A 17,238-nucleotide genomic window follows, 5' to 3' on the forward strand; every position below is an offset into this window, starting at 1 on the left:
CTATCATTCTTGCTGTTAATTTGGTTTTGTTTATCAAAACAGGGTTTCTTTGTATAACCCTGGCTATTCTAGAACACACTCTGTAGACCAGGGTTTCCTCAAACTCGAAGATCTACCTACCTACTTTTGCCTCGCCAGTGCTGGAGTTAAAGCTGTGTACCACCACTGCCTGCTGGTTTTTTGTTTTTGTTTTTGTTTTTGTTTTTGTTTTTGCTTTTGTTTTTGTTTATTCTTAAGCAGAGTTTTAACTGGAAAAATTGACAATACTCCTCAAACTATTCCATAAAAAAGAAACAAAAGGAACACTACCTAACTCGTTCTGTAAAGCCATAATTACTCTGATACCTAAGCCACACAAGGACCCAACCAAAAAAGAGAACTTCAAACCAATCTCACTTATGAATACTCAATAAAATTCTTACAAACTGAATCCAAGAACCCATCAAAACCATCATTCAAAACAATCAAATAGGCTTCATTCCAGGGACGCAAGGTTGGTTCAATATTTGAAAATCCATTAACGTAATCTATTATATAAACAAACTCAGAGAAAAAAGGTCATATGATCAAATCCTTAGATGCAGAAAAAGCATTTGACAAAATACAACACCCCATTTAGAACAACCACTAAGGTGGATGCTCTATTATCATTTTACCTGGCTCACAGTTTTTCTCATCTTCTCCATATTTACAGTCTTCGTGTCCATCGCACTTCCATTTTGCTGACAGGCATTGGCCATTAGAACACTGAAACTGATCTTTGGAACAACTTGTTTCACAATTTTTCTGTTAAGTATAACACATAATAATTAAATTAAAAATTGTAAAGAAAGCAGTCTGCAAACTTAAAAGAAAACTAAAAATGTGGATGAGTTTAGAAGCCATAAAAACGGTATAGGAAACCTCATTTGCTCATTGCTGGCTAGTGAGTATGACAAAGTGATGGCAATTTTCCAAGTTTTTCCATGAAGAGCTTTAATTTTTCAATTTTTAAAAGTTTATTTTTAAAAATAAGATATAATAACACAATTTCTTCCCTTAATTTTCCTCCCTTCAACTACTCACATGCCTCCACCCCTGGATCTCTAACCCCCATCACTCCCTCTTAAACTTATGGCCTCCCTTTCATGAATGGTTCTTGTGGCTTCATCCGACCAACAAGAGCCCCTGCACACATTGCAAATACAAATGTACACGTAAATAAACAAGTAAACCTGCACTTCAAAAAAAAAGATGATTAGTGTTTTCAAGTACAATATATAGAGAATTGTTCTTTGTGGACTAACAATGCAGAATTGAATCTGCTTTTAGTTAAAGGAAACTTAACATTGCTTGTATTAGAAGAAAAAAATCCGTTTTTCTTGTTTCATATTGAAGTCGGTCCAATTTGGGAAGTTGTCTTTTTATTATCTCTACCATCAGATGCTTCCATATAAGCTGTAGTTTGAACTTGCATCCCAGGGCTGGTACCAGTCAACCCAACTAGAAAGTCCTGAATTTAAATATGCAGATTGAAATTATTGAGGTATTATCCATTTAGGAAAGAGGCCAATAATCTGATGGCTACAGTGTAGCTCCAGGGCTCAGAACATCTCACCTGAAGAAGATGAGGAAGACACTGGAAAATAAAGTCCTCAACTATAGTCATTTCTACTTCCAAAGACTGAACCAGTCCAATGCCACGTTTCCATGAACACAGCAAATCTAGCGGCCTCCACCTTGCGAGTGCTGATATTAACAGTGTATCCTACCCCATTGTTTCCTTTATATTCTTTTCATTTATCTATAATTACTTTTCAGAAATTGGAAGCTTAGCTGGATGAGGTCTTATTCTGAGGCCATCATTCCCTTTATTCCATTTAACTTCAGGCTTTTCTTTAGTCTTTTCATACTTCCTAATGTTCTGTTTCTCTTCAAACTGTTGTATTTTTCCTTGTCCAAGTTGTTTCTTTTCATTATAAGTCTTCATTAAACTGGCAACTCATAACTACAGTACCCAGCCAACACTAGCCTGTCTTGAAATCTCTGCAAACACAATGCAAACTCTTCAGTTTCACCTTCACTTAGACTTTCAGACAGGCCAACTAGCTACATTCTTTGTCAAAACATCATAAGATACGTCTAGACCACTTACTAATATGGTCTGCTGAAACCTGTTGAGATAGGCTTTGAAGTACAAATCCCTCCTCAGCATTACTGTATTCCATGTTCCTACTAGGATAACCTACTCTGTATTACTGTATTCCATGTTCCTACTAGGATAACCTACCAAGTTCTTCTTAAATATAGAATTAATTTTCTAGTCTATATTCCTTCAAACAAGATCATGGTCTGGCCTGTCACAAAAATAATCCAGTCCCTGGTACTAACTTATATCTTTTAGAGTTTTATTGTTCTGGAGAGACATCTAACCATGGCAACATTTACAAAGAAAAACATTTATTGGGTTTACAATTTCAGAGATGTTGTCCAAGGTCATGGCAGGAGACATAGTATCTCTAGGGCATGGTGGTAAAGTAGCTATGAGTTCTATATCTGGATTGACAAACAGCAGAAAGAGAGACACTGGAACAGGCTTGAGAATCTGAAATCTCAAAGCCCACAACCAGAGATATAGTGGCACACCTATTCCAACAAGGTCACATCTATTTCTGCCACTCCTTATGATCTTATAGGAGTCATTTTTATTCAAACTATTACATATGGTAGATCTTAATCTTGATGTAGATGGATTCCCTTTTTCTGAGGAAACACCACACTGGTTTTGATAGTGGCTATATACACCACAATGTATATACTACAGTGTATTTGTGTTATTCTTAGTCCACATCCTGGCCATCTAATGCTATTTCTTTTTTACTTATTTTTATTTTTATTTTTATTAACTTTTTAGCTATTCTTACAGGAATAAAATGAAATCTCAAAGTAATTTTAATTTACATTTCCCTGATGGCTAAGAACGTTGAACCTTTCTTGAAGCGTTTCTTGATCATTTGAGTTTCCTTTGAGAATTATTTGTTTGATATGTACCCATTTTTAATTGGAAGTTGTTTTCTTTCCTTTTTTTTTTTTTTTTTGATATATAGTTCTTAGTCTTTTCAACATTTTGAGTATCAGTCCTCATTCAGATGTATAGCTGGTAAAAATCTTTTTCCTTTCTGTAGGATCCCCAGTTTTACTATATGATGTTATCCTTGGCTATGGGGAAAGTTCTTCATTTCACGAAGTTTAATTTATTAATTGTTGATCATAATTCCAGTGGTTATGATGGTATGTAAAGAAAGTCATTTCCTGGAACAGTGAGTTCATCTATTCTACACATACTCTTCGGTTAGTTTCCCCTTATCTGGTTTTAGAATGAGAGTTTTGGTCAATGAGGGGTTGAGTTTTGTGCAATGATATAGATATGGATCTATTTTGATTCTTCTACATGTAGCCATCCAGTTTGAATAGTACCAGCTGTTGAAGATGCTGTTGTTTTTCTAGGGTATATTTCTGGCTTCTTTATCAAACATCAGTTATTCATAACCATGTGGCTTTATGTCTGGGTACTCAATTTTCTTTCATTGAGTGATGTGTCTGTTTTTAATGCCAATACTTTATTATTATTATTATTATTATTATTATTATTATTATTATTATTATTATTATTATTATCATCATCATCATCATCATCATCATCATCATCATCCTCATCATCATTAGTAGTAATTATAATAGTTTTATTATAAAACTTGAAACCAGGGAAGATGGTATCTATAGCAGTTCTTTTATTGTTCAGGACTGTTTTAGCTATACTCTTTTTGTTCTTGTTTTGTTTTGTAATGTTTTGGGGTGTGTGTGTGTGTGTGTGTGTGTGTGTGTGTTTCCATATGAAGCTGAAAATTATTATATAAGATCTATGTTTTAATCATTGTGTTTGAATTTGGATGGGGATTACATTGTTTTTGTTAATTCCATTTGGTAGGATGGAGATTTTTATATTAATCCAATGATTCATGATAACGGAAGATCTTCACACCTTCTGATATGCTTGGCAATTTCTTTCTTCAAAGATCTGAAGTTTTCATCATGTAGTTATTTCATTTGCTTGGGTAGAAATATCCCCCAAATATTTTCTATTATTTGAGGATATTGTGATTTTTTTCCCCTGATTTCTCTTCAGACCATTTGTCATTTGTTTATATGAAAGCTATTAATTTTTCTAAGTTAATTTTATATCCAGCTACTTTGTTGAATGTGTTTGTCTTCTATAGGGCTTTCTAGCAAATTTTCTCATAACTTGTGTATTCTATCATATTGTCTACAAACTAATCAGTTTGACTTCATTTCCAATTTTTATCCCCTTGATCTCTTTCAATTGTCTTGTGTCTCTAGCAAAGGTGTCAAATACTATATTGAATAGGCATGGAGAGAGTGGACAACATTGCTTTTTCCCTGATTTTAGTTTAATTACTTTGAATTTTTTGACATATAAGTTGATGCTTACTATGAAATTTCTGTAATATGCCTTTATTATGTTTAGGTATGTCCCTTGTAGCCTTAATCTCCCCTGAAACTTTCATCAAGATGGGGTGTTGTTTCAGTGTCAAGGGCTTTTACTCATCTGAGATGGTCACATGGTTTTTATATCAGTTTCTTTATATGGTGGATTACATTTATTAATTTATTAATTATGTATGATGAACTATCCCTGCATCTCTGGGATGCTGCCTACTTGATTATGGTGGATGATCGTTTGATGTGTTCTTAGGTTCAATTTGTATTTAGTGTTGAATTATTTTTTATCTTGATCATAAGGAAAAATTGGTGAGTATGCTTTCCATTTTAGTTCTTTATGTGGTTTGAGTATCCAGATAACTGTGGTCTTATAAAATAAATTGGGCAATGTTCCATCTGTTTCTATTTTTGTTGAAAAAATTGAGAAGTACTGACATCAGTTCTTCTCTGAAAGACTGGTAGAATTCTGCACTTTTTTTTTTTAACAGTTGAGAAACTGGTAATGGCAGCTTCTATTTCACTGGGGATTCCAGGTCTGTTTAAGTTGCTTCTATATTGATTTGACTTTGGGGGATGATATGAATTAAGAAAATAACCCATTTATTTGTGATTTTCTAATTTTGTTAAGTATAGATCTTTAAAGTCTGTCCCTATAATTCTCTTGATTACCTAAGTGTCGGTTGTTATGTCTACATTTTTATCTCTGAATTTGTTAATTTGTGTTCTCTCTCTCTCTCTCTCTCTCTCTCTCTCTCTCTCTCTCTCTCTCTCTCTCTCTGTGTGTGTGTGTGTGTGTGTGTGTGTGTCTGCATTTTAGTTAATTTGGATTTGGGTTTGTTGATTGTTGATTTAACTGATTTTCTCAAAGAGCCAACTCTTTGTTTCATTGATTATTTGTATTATTGTCTTTGTTTCTATTATATTCATTTCATGTGCTGTTACAATGTCATTTTTTTAAGTGTATATACTTAGTGGTATGAACTTAGAATTACTTTGTTTTTGTCCTGCACATTTTGTGATTTTGTGTATTCATATTCACTCAATTCTATCATGCGTTAATTTCTTTCTTAATTTCTGTTTCTTTTGTTGTTGTTGTTCATTAGAGAGGTATTAAATTTCAATGTATGTAAACATGTAAGTTTGTAATCTCTTATTGTTTCTATTGTTATTGTTATTCATAATTCACCCATTGTGTTCTGATAGGTTATATAGTGTTATTACTATATAAATTGATTTGTGGAGGATTACTTTGTATCCAAGCATGTGGTCAGTTGTGTAACCATTTTAATGAAGTGTTAAGAAGTTACATACTTTTGTGTTTGGTTGAAATGTTTTGTAAATATCTGCTAGGTCAATTTGGTTTATAATGTCATTTAGGTCACACATTTCTCTTTAGTTTTTGTCTGGTTGACATGTTTATGTGACAGTGTCATACTGAATTCTTCAAGTGTTATGGTCAATATGTGATTTATGCTGTAGTACTTTTTGTTTTGTTTGGGGCCTAGATGTTACACACTGAAACTCTCTTGATGAATTTTTCCTTTCATAAGCACATAGCATTTTCCCTTACCTCTTCTTATTTGTTTTGGTGGCTGTCTATTTTGTTACATATTAACATTGTCACATCAGAACGTTTCTTTGGTCTATTTGCTTGAAATGTCTAACTCTATTTGTTGTTAAGGTATGCTTTTGTGTTTCTTTTATTTTTGTTGTTTTTTTTTTTTTCATTGATATTTTAACAAAATTTTTTTTTTCTGGATGCAGGAAAAGTGTGGAAGGGTAGCTGTATTTCACACCCATTGTATTCGTCTCTGACATTTTTTAATGGAAAGATATGGCAGTGCAATGATCACTGATCCCAATTATTTTTGCTGTTGTTGGTGGTGTTGGTTGTAGTGGTGGTTTGTATATGCCTGTGCACATGCATTTACCTTCTTAGTCTGATGTCTTTTATTCTGAGGACTTTTTTGGTTTATATAATAAACATGTATAGGTTGGAATTTGTTTTCTATTACCTTCTTTAGGCCTGGGGTTGTAGATTGATATTGGTTAAATTTGGTTATATCATGGAATGTTTTATCTCCTTAACCTATGATGATTGAAAGTTTTGCTGGGTATAATAGTCTGAACTAGCATTTGTGCCACTTTAGAGTCTATAGCACATACGTCCAAGCTGTTTTTTTCTTTCAGAGTCTCCATGGAGAAATTAAGTCTAGTATTAATAGTTCTGCTTCTTTTTTCTGTAAATTGGCCTTTTTTCTTTGTAGCTTGCACTATTCTTTCTTTGTTCTGTACATTTAGTGTTTTGATTACCATGTACTAAGGGGATTTTCTTTTCTGGTCCTGTTTATTTGATGTTCTGTATCTTTATTTTTGTACTTTAATAGACATTCCATCTTTATGCTAGAAAAAAAGTTTTGTTTTTTTTTAATGATTTTTATCATAAATACTTTCTCTGCTTTTGACCTGTATTTCTTTTACTTTTCTATTCCTACTATTCTTAGATTGGGTATTATTATTTATTTATTTTATTTTATTAGATATTTTCTTTATTTACATTTAGATTTGATATTATTATAGTGTCCCAGATTTCCTGGAAAATTGTGTCTGGAGCTTTTTGTTTGTTTTGTTTTCTTTCTTTCTTTCTTTCTTTCTTTCTTTCTTTCTTTCTTTCTTTCTAGAAATAACTTTAACTGAAATTTCCATTCCTTCTATTGTATCTTCAGGATAACAGATTCACCCTTCCATGTGTTGTATTTTGTTGGTGAAGCTTACCTTTGTGGTGTGTATTTGGGTTCCTAAATTCTTCCTTTCCCGATTTCCTTCATTTTTAATTTTCTTTCTTGCTTTTATTTCCAGATTCAGGTATTCAGTGGTTTTATTCACTTCCACTATTTGTCTGTATTTTAATAAATTTCTTTAAGGAACATATTTGCTTTGTCTTTAAGGACTTTCATCATAATAATAAAGGTTATTCTAAGTTCATTTACTTGTATTTCAGCTATATTTGTATATTTAGAATGGACATGAAACTTGGAGGAGGTCCATTTCATATTGCCATCCATCTTTCTCTTGGTGTTCTCTCTTACTCATCTTTTTTCCTCTGAACTGATCCTCTTACCATTTTGCTGTTTGTGAATCATATATATATATATATATATATATATATATATATATATATATATAGTCATATATATATGACATTTTTTATAACTCCTAAATGACTGTAGATTGATTTGTAATGGTGGTCCCTTCTATTTGCTCAGGTAAAAATTTCATTTATAAGTCAAGTAGAAGAACACATACACTTTTAGAAATCCCTCAGTTCATTGTGGGAGATAAACAAGAGTGATATTCGCCCACCTGGTCTAAATATTCATTTAAATGAGCTAGTCTGCTCAAGTACTATAATTTCTATTTTTCTGAAACTGTAGTATTTTCTTTCCAACAAGTAGCTTAGCTGTTTGACAGCTATGGATATTTCCAGAGTGAAGAAAGTAAATCACTGCTATTCTTTCCAGTTTAATCTTCATGTTAGGGAACAAAAGCTATATGTCCTATTTTTTATTTTATTTTTGCTGATTGACATTTTTTAGCCTTCATATAATTGGTGTTTGCTTCCTATGTTTTCCCAAATTTTTAAATATTACTTACCAGAGAGTTTCATGAGTGATAATAAAAAGGGGTTACTTCTTATATTTTATGAGCTCACAGGCTAATATAAAATACCAATATGTAAACAACAATAACAAAAATTATATTGATTGTTAAGAAAAACAAACATAGATTGTTTAGGATAAGCTTCTCAGAGGGAGCTTTACCAGAGCTTCGTCTACCTTTGAGACAGTACAAATGTGTCAGGATAGTTTGTAATGGATGGCACGTGAAGGCAGTGATAATGAGGAACATGAAAGGAGTTCTGCACCACTTCAAGTTTGAAGCAGGAGGTTTATTATGAGTTCAAGCAAACTATGCATAGTGAGTACCAGGCTAGCTGGGACTACCTAACAAGTACAGGAAGACCACTCATTCATTAAGTGAAATGAAAGATTGTTGAATTTATTAAAAATCTCATTTTTTAAATAAAAGTGATCATATTTATTTATCATTTTGTTGTCTCAGTATATTATGGTTACTTATTTTCAAATATCAAATAACTCTTGAAGCCCTAGAATGAATCTAGGTTAGTAATTTAGTTGACCATGGTTAGTAATTTTTTAATAGGCTATTGGGTTTAGTTTGTGAGTGTTATGGTAAGGATTTTTGTATTTATGTTCATAAGATGTGTAGGCTTGAAGCTTTTTTTGGTTTGTCTTTTCCCAGTTATGACACATAATTAAGAACTGTGTGTATAAATGTCATGCATATTTATGAACTAAGTACTTAAATCCATTTCATAATTACAGTAACTACTTGATAAAAATTCCTAGACTTAGTGAATCGTTATATTAGCTTCACTGAACTGAAGTAAATTAATAATAAATAGCATTGGTGTTTCTAGTGTTTTGACAATCGAGAAGGTAGGTCTTCTTGATGTTTTCTAATATAAAATTGAACCTAATATAAGTTACTATGTGGTATTGAGCATGTATGTTTATGAGGGCTGGCTGTTAGTTATTATTTTAAATAACTAAAAGCATAATGTAATCAAAAACAAATTACTGTAATACTGTATGTACAAATTACTATATGATTAGATTATTATTATCCTCTACTACCTCCTTCTAGCATTTTCAAGATTTATATGTTTTGATTTTGTATATATGAATGTTTTGTCTGCATGTATGTATAAGCATCATGTGCATGCAATTTCTAGGAAGACTAGAAGAGTTAGATTCCCTTCGAACTGTAGATATAAGCAGTTGTAAGCAAGTGATTTTTACCACTAAGATATCTTTCCAGCCACAACATACATTTTCTTAATAATATTAATATCTTAGCAATGTGACTGTTGAGATCTTCCTTTTGTGACTCTTGTGTTACTATTGTGAACTCATGGACTTCAGTCCATTATAAAATCTTTTTCTCTTTAGATACTTCACTTGTTCCCTTTGTCAGCTGAGGCCCTTTCAAGCTTGTCTTTATGCCCTGTGGTCACTGACCCTAAAGTTCTATGTGCTCACATCTGAAGATGTTATTAATAATTCATGTGTGGCATTCTTTTCCCAGACCTAGAATTACACATTCCTCATAGCAGCACTGCTTCTAATATGTGGGAAATGATATTTATAGATCAGTGCAAGTACTTGAGTGAATCATAACTCCTGTATTTCTCTTCATTTTTCACTGTTTACAGAAGTAGATAGTTTAGGGAAAAAAGGAATACTAAGCAGGATATCATAATGTACTGATATATTTAAATTATTTTATTTTTTGTTGCTGTATTAACTGCCAAACAATTTAAGTTCAAAGCCCAGAGCCCACATGAAAAAAGCAGAAAACCATTTTTCTGGTTGTCCTCTGACCACATCCATATTATGGTCTCTCTTCACAATTCTATCACATGCACAATAAACAATAACAAAAGAAACCAAATAAAAAATGCAATTGAAATTTTAGAAGATAATTTGCTATGTAACCATCAGAAGCCATCAGAGATTTGTATTTGATATTTAATTAACCTAATCCAATGTATAAAGTTTATTTCATACTGTTTTGAAAGGATATCATTAAAAACACATGACATTTAGTATATATATGCATATATATATGCATATATATATATATATATATATATATATATACAAATTAAAATTCTCCCAAAGTTTCTGTTTACTGGTAAAATTATCTATGCAATTGTCCTTTCAAACTTTGTGCTAAAGTCTCTTTTGTGTCATTTGATTCACTGTCTTTTATCAAACAAAATGTTATTATAGATTTTAAAGAAAAAATAGAATTTACTATGGATTGATTGTCTGCAAAAAAAGACTATATAAAAGAAAGATTTCTTTAGAGTATTGCCTTGAAGACATTTAGTAAATGAAAATAAAATAAAAATAGTTTGCCCTTCATGTTGACTGTTGTTAATAGATATATTTATTTTGACATGTATAACATTTTGGAAAGATTTACACTGAAATTAGACTTTATTATTCTTTTTATATATTTTGGACATTTAGTAATATTATGTAACAAGAAATCATAAGCCTCAAGCAATATGTTTATAATTTCTGGAGAATGTCAAGAAAGCAAAGTAGAAATAAAATCATTTCCATGCATGGATAAGTTTGCATGACGTAGGAATGTGTAAAACATTTTTAAATGATGGATGGTAAATAAGTATGTGACTGATCACTGTCAACTATTCAGTCACCTTATAGAATCTTGTAAGGGAGTTTAGATTTTGTTTTATGAATAGCCATTGAGTAATAAAATGGGTATTTTCTAACTTTTCCTGAGGTTTTTTTTTTTTTTTTTTTTTTTTTTCAGCTCAGGAATCACACCTGATTTGGGCCAAACCTTGTGTTCCTATCTCTGATTAGAAAGGCCTTTCCAAAATGGCGAGGAAATGGAAGTGTCTGTCCTAGTAACAGTGGAGGTAGACTTGAAAAGCCCTAAGTTGTATGCATTGTTGTCCAAACAGCAGAGGTATGCTGGGATTCTCCATCAGGCAGGAATTCTGTGAATGCTTAGGGAAGTGCTAGAAGCAGAAACCTCTAAAGCTGTAAGGAGGATCCTCTACAGTTTAAATGAGAGGGAATGGATTCTATGAGTACCAAATGCATATATATATATATATATATATATATATATATATATATATATATATATCAGTACTATATGAGTGAAAGAAAAATGACTTCCATAATAAACTGAAGACCTCTTTTTCCTTTGGAATCATTTACGTTCGTTGTTTTCCTCCCATATAAGTAAAGTAAGAAAAGCATTTAAGCAATTGTTTCCATACTTGGCTCCTGTGGTATAAGCAGAAAGCCTGTATTATTTCAGTATGATGAGTTTTAAAGCTTCAGGGGTCATGTGATACAAAGCAGGGAAGCCTAAGTACAATTCAAGCTTGGAGAGTTGTCCACAGAAATTATCTCCCATTTTCACCTAAAGCATGGGTCTTATAATAAATGGATTGTGATCCATAACCTAAGGAAAGCTTAGCCCAAGGTTTCATGAAAATTTATGGCACAGAGTAAAGTTTATAATACTGTATCTGTTGAAGAAAGACTTTAAAATGCATAAAATATTAGCAATAGCTATAAACGCATCAGCAAAATTATAAATAAATCTACAAATTGCAAGGACACCATTAACATGGAAGTGGATTTCCAAGCATCCTATTCCATGATGAGATATCCAACTGTGGAGATAAAACAAGATATAGAATTAGTTGTCAGTAGTAGCACAGTTATTCTATGCAACCTGTGCAGCATAAAAACATAAATTAAACTTACCTCAGGGCCTCCAGAGCAGGGTGCCCTCCCGAGCTACTGTGGTCACACTCACCATATTGAATGATGATAACCCTGCATGGAATCTGATTACTTTGGTGTTCACAGAGTTCCCTACCTCATCAGAGCCATCAGCACAGTCGAACTCTCCATCACACCAGAACCTTGATGATACACAGTCTCCGTTGCTGCAGAGAAAGTCTTTCAGTGTACAGGTCTGTGGCTCTGAAGATAGAAAGACAGCATGCAGTGAGAGTGTTTTATCAGCTGCATTCTGATCAACACCAAGAAGTAACAAAAAATGTAAAGAGATTAGGTAAGCAAAAGCAATGAGATTATTGAGGGCAAAAGTCTCATGAAGAAACAATGAAACATAGCATATTAATTTTCAAATGTAATTTTAAAGTTATTAATATAAATCATTAAAATTTAAAACTATAGCTATTGTTTAATAAAATATAACAGAAAAGTACAAGCAAATGTAGAGAACTTATATACTAGTTGATTGTGACACGATATTTTTCAGTAACAGTTCTATGCCATTTAATTTATTTAGTAAATATTTCTTGCCTTTGCATATTAGTATGCTTAATAACATAAGAAGAAAACTAACCATTGATACTAACATTTAATTGTGTATGCTAGGGATTTTATTTATCTGATTTTGTCATAGGAGAACCCAGGGTTTACAAGAGAAGAATGGATCACAAAGCATTGGCCATGGAAGATGCTTTCTTTAAAAAAAAAAAAAAAAAAAAAGCCTATTTTTATGTTTTTTTTTTTCCTTTTAATGGATATGTTCTTTATTTACATTTCAAATGTCATCCCCTGTCCGAGGAAAACCTGTATGGAGACTGATATTCTCTCTTCCATAATGACTATGAACAACTCAGGCTTCTATTAGAAATTATTCCTTTTGAGTTGTTCAACAATGCAGACCTCTATTAGTATCTCTGTCTATGAGCTGCTCAGTCTCTGAGCATTAGCAGTGTTTGGCTGGTCTTCTGACTCCTACATTTTTAAAAATGGTATCTTTGAAGAACTGTGCAGAGTCATGAGTATCAGAGAGGAAATGTTCTGCTTTAGAATTGACTATGTATTAGCACATGACCATTGTTCTATAAATAAAACAAAGTTTCAGAAGTATGGCAACAAATAACTGTTTGGGCTTAATATTGAGACCTATAGTTCTAGATTTCAGCCTAGCCTGAAGTGTGTAGCAAATTCCAAGCTAGATTGGATGCACAGCAAAAACTTTTCTCAAACAAAAACAAAAATAATAAAAAACAGTAAAAAACTAAAAACCCAAAACCAAATGAAAACAAATGGATATATACTACTAAATAGATTCTTTCTAATATGTCTGTCTGATCCTTTCTTTATAGGCATTCAGTTACAGCTCATTCCCTTGTCTTTATAGCATATAGCATATGACATATACATATATTAAATTACATATATGTATATGTACTTATATAACAGCATATATTATAGAGTATATATGTGTGTGCATACATATGCATACACACATTATATAATGCCTTAATCCCTAATGTTAAAATAACTTTTTGTCACAAATAATAACTATAGGTGCAAGGTGTTAATGCTCTATTTGCATTAGACATTAGGAACGTGTGGCTAAATCCTTTAACCAACTTATTGCTCAAACCTTAAAACAACTCTTCAAGGCATGTATATCACTATTCCCTCATCTAAATGAGCAAACTGAGAAACAGAGAGAACAAGAACTTTATTCTAAATGCCTAAGTACTCTAGCTATAAGTAAAACTATCTGGTGTCTAGCTGAACCAATACAAGTAGATACCAAAGGTGACTTTCTTTTGTTTGGCCTCTATTTTACTTATTTGTTTGGATCAATGCCACATTCAAAACTATTGTATTTTACTGGAGCTTGTAAAGTCAAGGAGGTTTATTCTAGAAAAAAAAGAAATGATAGCAAAGTATGTGGTATTTATTTAGCACGGACTGTTAACAATCAATATAATCTTTCTTAGAAAAATCAAGATAAACTATACTTTTAGAACATACCATAACTAAATGCTTAGAAACTGCAGAAGAAACATTTACATACACGTGTTTGACCATTAACAGGATTACTTCTTGTACAGTTATAGCTTGCATTTATTCTATTTAAAGGCAAATACATTTTCTATGTGCTAAATGACATCACAGACATTAACATAGTTGACTATATGCAGAGTTGGATGTTGCTGACATGAAATAAGTTACAGTCTGTTGGAAGCATTTACTTAATAATTACACAGTGAATTTGTTTTATGAAATGTTTGTCATAAGTCATTAGAATTGCTGCTCCAGTTAGGAAGGAGATAGAGTATTTGTTTTGAAAATATTTTTAATTGACAATCTTAAATCCAAGTAATTTTGCTATGCACAAAAATTTACCAGCATGTCCACAGGTGCCATTGAGGAATGGCATATATTAATATGATTCTAACCTTCATTATGACTAAGAACATAGTTACTGCCTTTAGATAGGTGAAACTGAAACTCCTTTAAATAAATTTAAAGACGTCAATTTTAAAATTTTAATTGCTTATACAAATCTTTAAGCCCATGGAAGGAGTTACAGAGACAAAGTTTGGAGCTGAGACGAAAGAATGGACTATCCAGAAACTGCCCCACCCGGGGGTCCATCCCATAATCAGCCACCAAATACAGACACTATTGCATACGCCAGCAAGATTTTGCTGAAAGGACCCTGATATAGTTGTCTCTTATGAGGCTATGCCAGTGCCTGGCAAACACAGAAGTGGATGCTCACAGTCATCTATTGGATGGAACACAGGGTCCCCAATGGAGGAGCTAGAGAAAGTACCCAAGGAGCTGAAGGGGTCTGCAACCCTATAGGTTGCATCCCTTTTCCTAGAATTGCTAAAATGATGTGCCCATCTTAATGGTATGCATTATAAACCATATATATATACCATATCAATATATATAGAGAGATAAATAAACTGTTATCTACATTAATTATATGTGAAATTCAGTGGCATGATATATATATATATATATATATATGTATGTATGTATATATATATATACACACATATATATGCCATATACATATATATGTGCCTTTTACATACATATATGGTTTATAATAGAAATCATTAAGATTAGAAATGTTACACAGAATATATACATACACACATATATACGTGTGTGTATGTGTGTGTATGTGTGTGTATATGATTATATGTATATCAAGAGTGAATGGGAAATCCAGCACATGAACAATCTATTATGTTTTCCATGAATCTGCTAAGGCACACTGGCAAACAAGAAGCTTCTGTAGGGCTTGCTTCCTCTGTCTTTGAAGACTCCTGGATTTCAAAATAGCAGTGAACACGGAACAACCCAAAGAATGGCTAGTTCCACCTATACTAAGGGAGGCAAAAACACAGCCTCGAAACTATCCCTCCTCATGAACAGAAGACACTGAAGTTGAAAGAGGAGAGCAACTTTCCAAACCACAGACTTCAGGGCACAGCATTGACAGGCAATCTCCAGATTCCGCATCTAGCCTTAGTTACTCTTGTTCCACAAAGGTTATATTAATGAGGGTGTCAACAACTGAGGATTGTTACAATACATTTATTATATAGGATATGCTGTAAAATAATTTGACATAGATTCAGTGTAAAGAATCTGGAAATTAAAATAAATGAGATAGCTTGTCTATGTACAAAACTAATCTATGTAAACAAATTAGATGATATTAAAAAGATAATTAGCGTTATCTTAATTCAAAAACATATAAAATAAATTGTTATCTACATTAATTATATGTGAACTTCAGTGACATGTTATAATTTTATTGATAAATTAAAAAATAAAATGGTGAGACTTTTCAGGGATTTTCAAGACTATGGTTCATATTACAAGACATTTCCTTGATTTCAGAGCATAGATCATTGCTGATGCAATGTCCATTGAACACTTAGCAAAGGAAATGATCTGCAGATGAGAATCAATAAATATGAACCCATCATCTTGTATGAATGTTAAAATACAAAAAAACATATTTCACCTCAAACACAGCTGGAAATTATTCATACCACTACCATTTAAATTATCCTCTGGCATACAACTGGAGTTTTTGTAACATAATTTAAAATAAGATATGTTAAGTCAGATTCATAAGCAAAGCCATCTGAAAAAAAATAACCAAAACAGAATTCAACAGTATCTGTGTTCTAGTTCTTAAATGTAAAGCAATTCCAAAGAGAATTTAATAGTATGTAAGTATTCCTTCTTAAAAGTGATTTATTGTTTCTAGTATATATTTCTACTTAATACAAAATTAACAGGAAGTGACTATCTGTAGTCAATAGTTTGAAAATATGATAATTTTTCACTATTCAGATATTTATTCATGAGTATATACATGCAAAATATGGAATTATATACCTAATATACAGTGCATGTGTTTGAACAATGCTATATATATAAACATATATTTACATGAGCTTCAATATCAGAAATTGGAAATATATTGATCGCATTGTAACAGAGTAACATTTGACTAAACTGAGTTTCTATATTTCTAATCTCTTGGCAATGATTTTCTTCACTGATAAAATTTTGCTCATGTAGAACTTAAAGCATTTGTATTGCTTAAATATATCATTTGATGCTCGTTCATTCAGTGTAGAATTTTCAAATGTTCAAATTTCAAAACCATAGATCCCTTCATGCTTATAACCATTATGGATTTAACATTTTAATATAATGTGATACTTGCATTAACATATAAGATACTCTGGTTTCATTTATCACAACTGTATTATAATTTACTCTTATACACAATTGTATCTCCTCTGAAATGTCAATATTCCTTGTTTTAGGCAATAAAATCAGAATAAATATAAAACTATTTTAAATGGACTTTTTAAGTTTTCTTTCTTTCTTTGCTTCTTTCTCTTTCTTTCTTTCTTTCTTTCTTTCTTTCTTTCTTTCTTTCTTTCTTTCCTTCCTTCCTTCCTTTCTTCCTTCCTTCCTTCCTTTCTTTCATTCTTTCGTTCTTTCTCCTCTTTTCTTTCTTTTCTCAGAATAGTGCAGTCTGGCCTTGGTTTTAAACTATCAAAGATCCACCTGCCTCTGCCTCTGCCTCCCAAGTTTTGGGATTAAAAGCATGCACCACCTATCAACTCCTTCATTCTTTCTTAATGAACATGTTGTCAGTGACTAGGGAAGTCAGACTCCAATCACCTTTCTGCTGCCACAAGCTGGCTTTTAAATTTCTGAGCAACAAAGATATGGGCACAGGGAAAAAATTTCTCAACAGAACACCAAT

General features: G+C 32.1%; 1 protein-coding gene across 4 annotated transcripts in view; it reads right to left on the reverse strand.

The window, feature by feature from the left end:
- Positions 1-17,238, reverse strand: part of Lrp1b (LDL receptor related protein 1B) — a 1,962,444-nt gene that overhangs the window by 128,597 nt on the left and 1,816,609 nt on the right. For all 4 annotated transcript variants that reach the window (XM_021192210.2, XM_029535926.1, XM_029535925.1 and 1 more), the window contains exons 68-69: positions 12,019-12,125; positions 657-786 (exon numbers count right to left, since the gene is read on the reverse strand). In XM_021192210.2, the coding sequence (XP_021047869.1) occupies positions 657-786; positions 12,019-12,125 (237 nt within the window). The remainder of the gene's footprint in view (positions 1-656; positions 787-12,018; positions 12,126-17,238) is intronic.

Source organism: Mus pahari, chromosome 3 (genome assembly GCF_900095145.1).
Source record: "Mus pahari chromosome 3, PAHARI_EIJ_v1.1, whole genome shotgun sequence".
In the NCBI taxonomy this organism is placed as follows: Eukaryota; Metazoa; Chordata; class Mammalia; order Rodentia; family Muridae; genus Mus; species Mus pahari.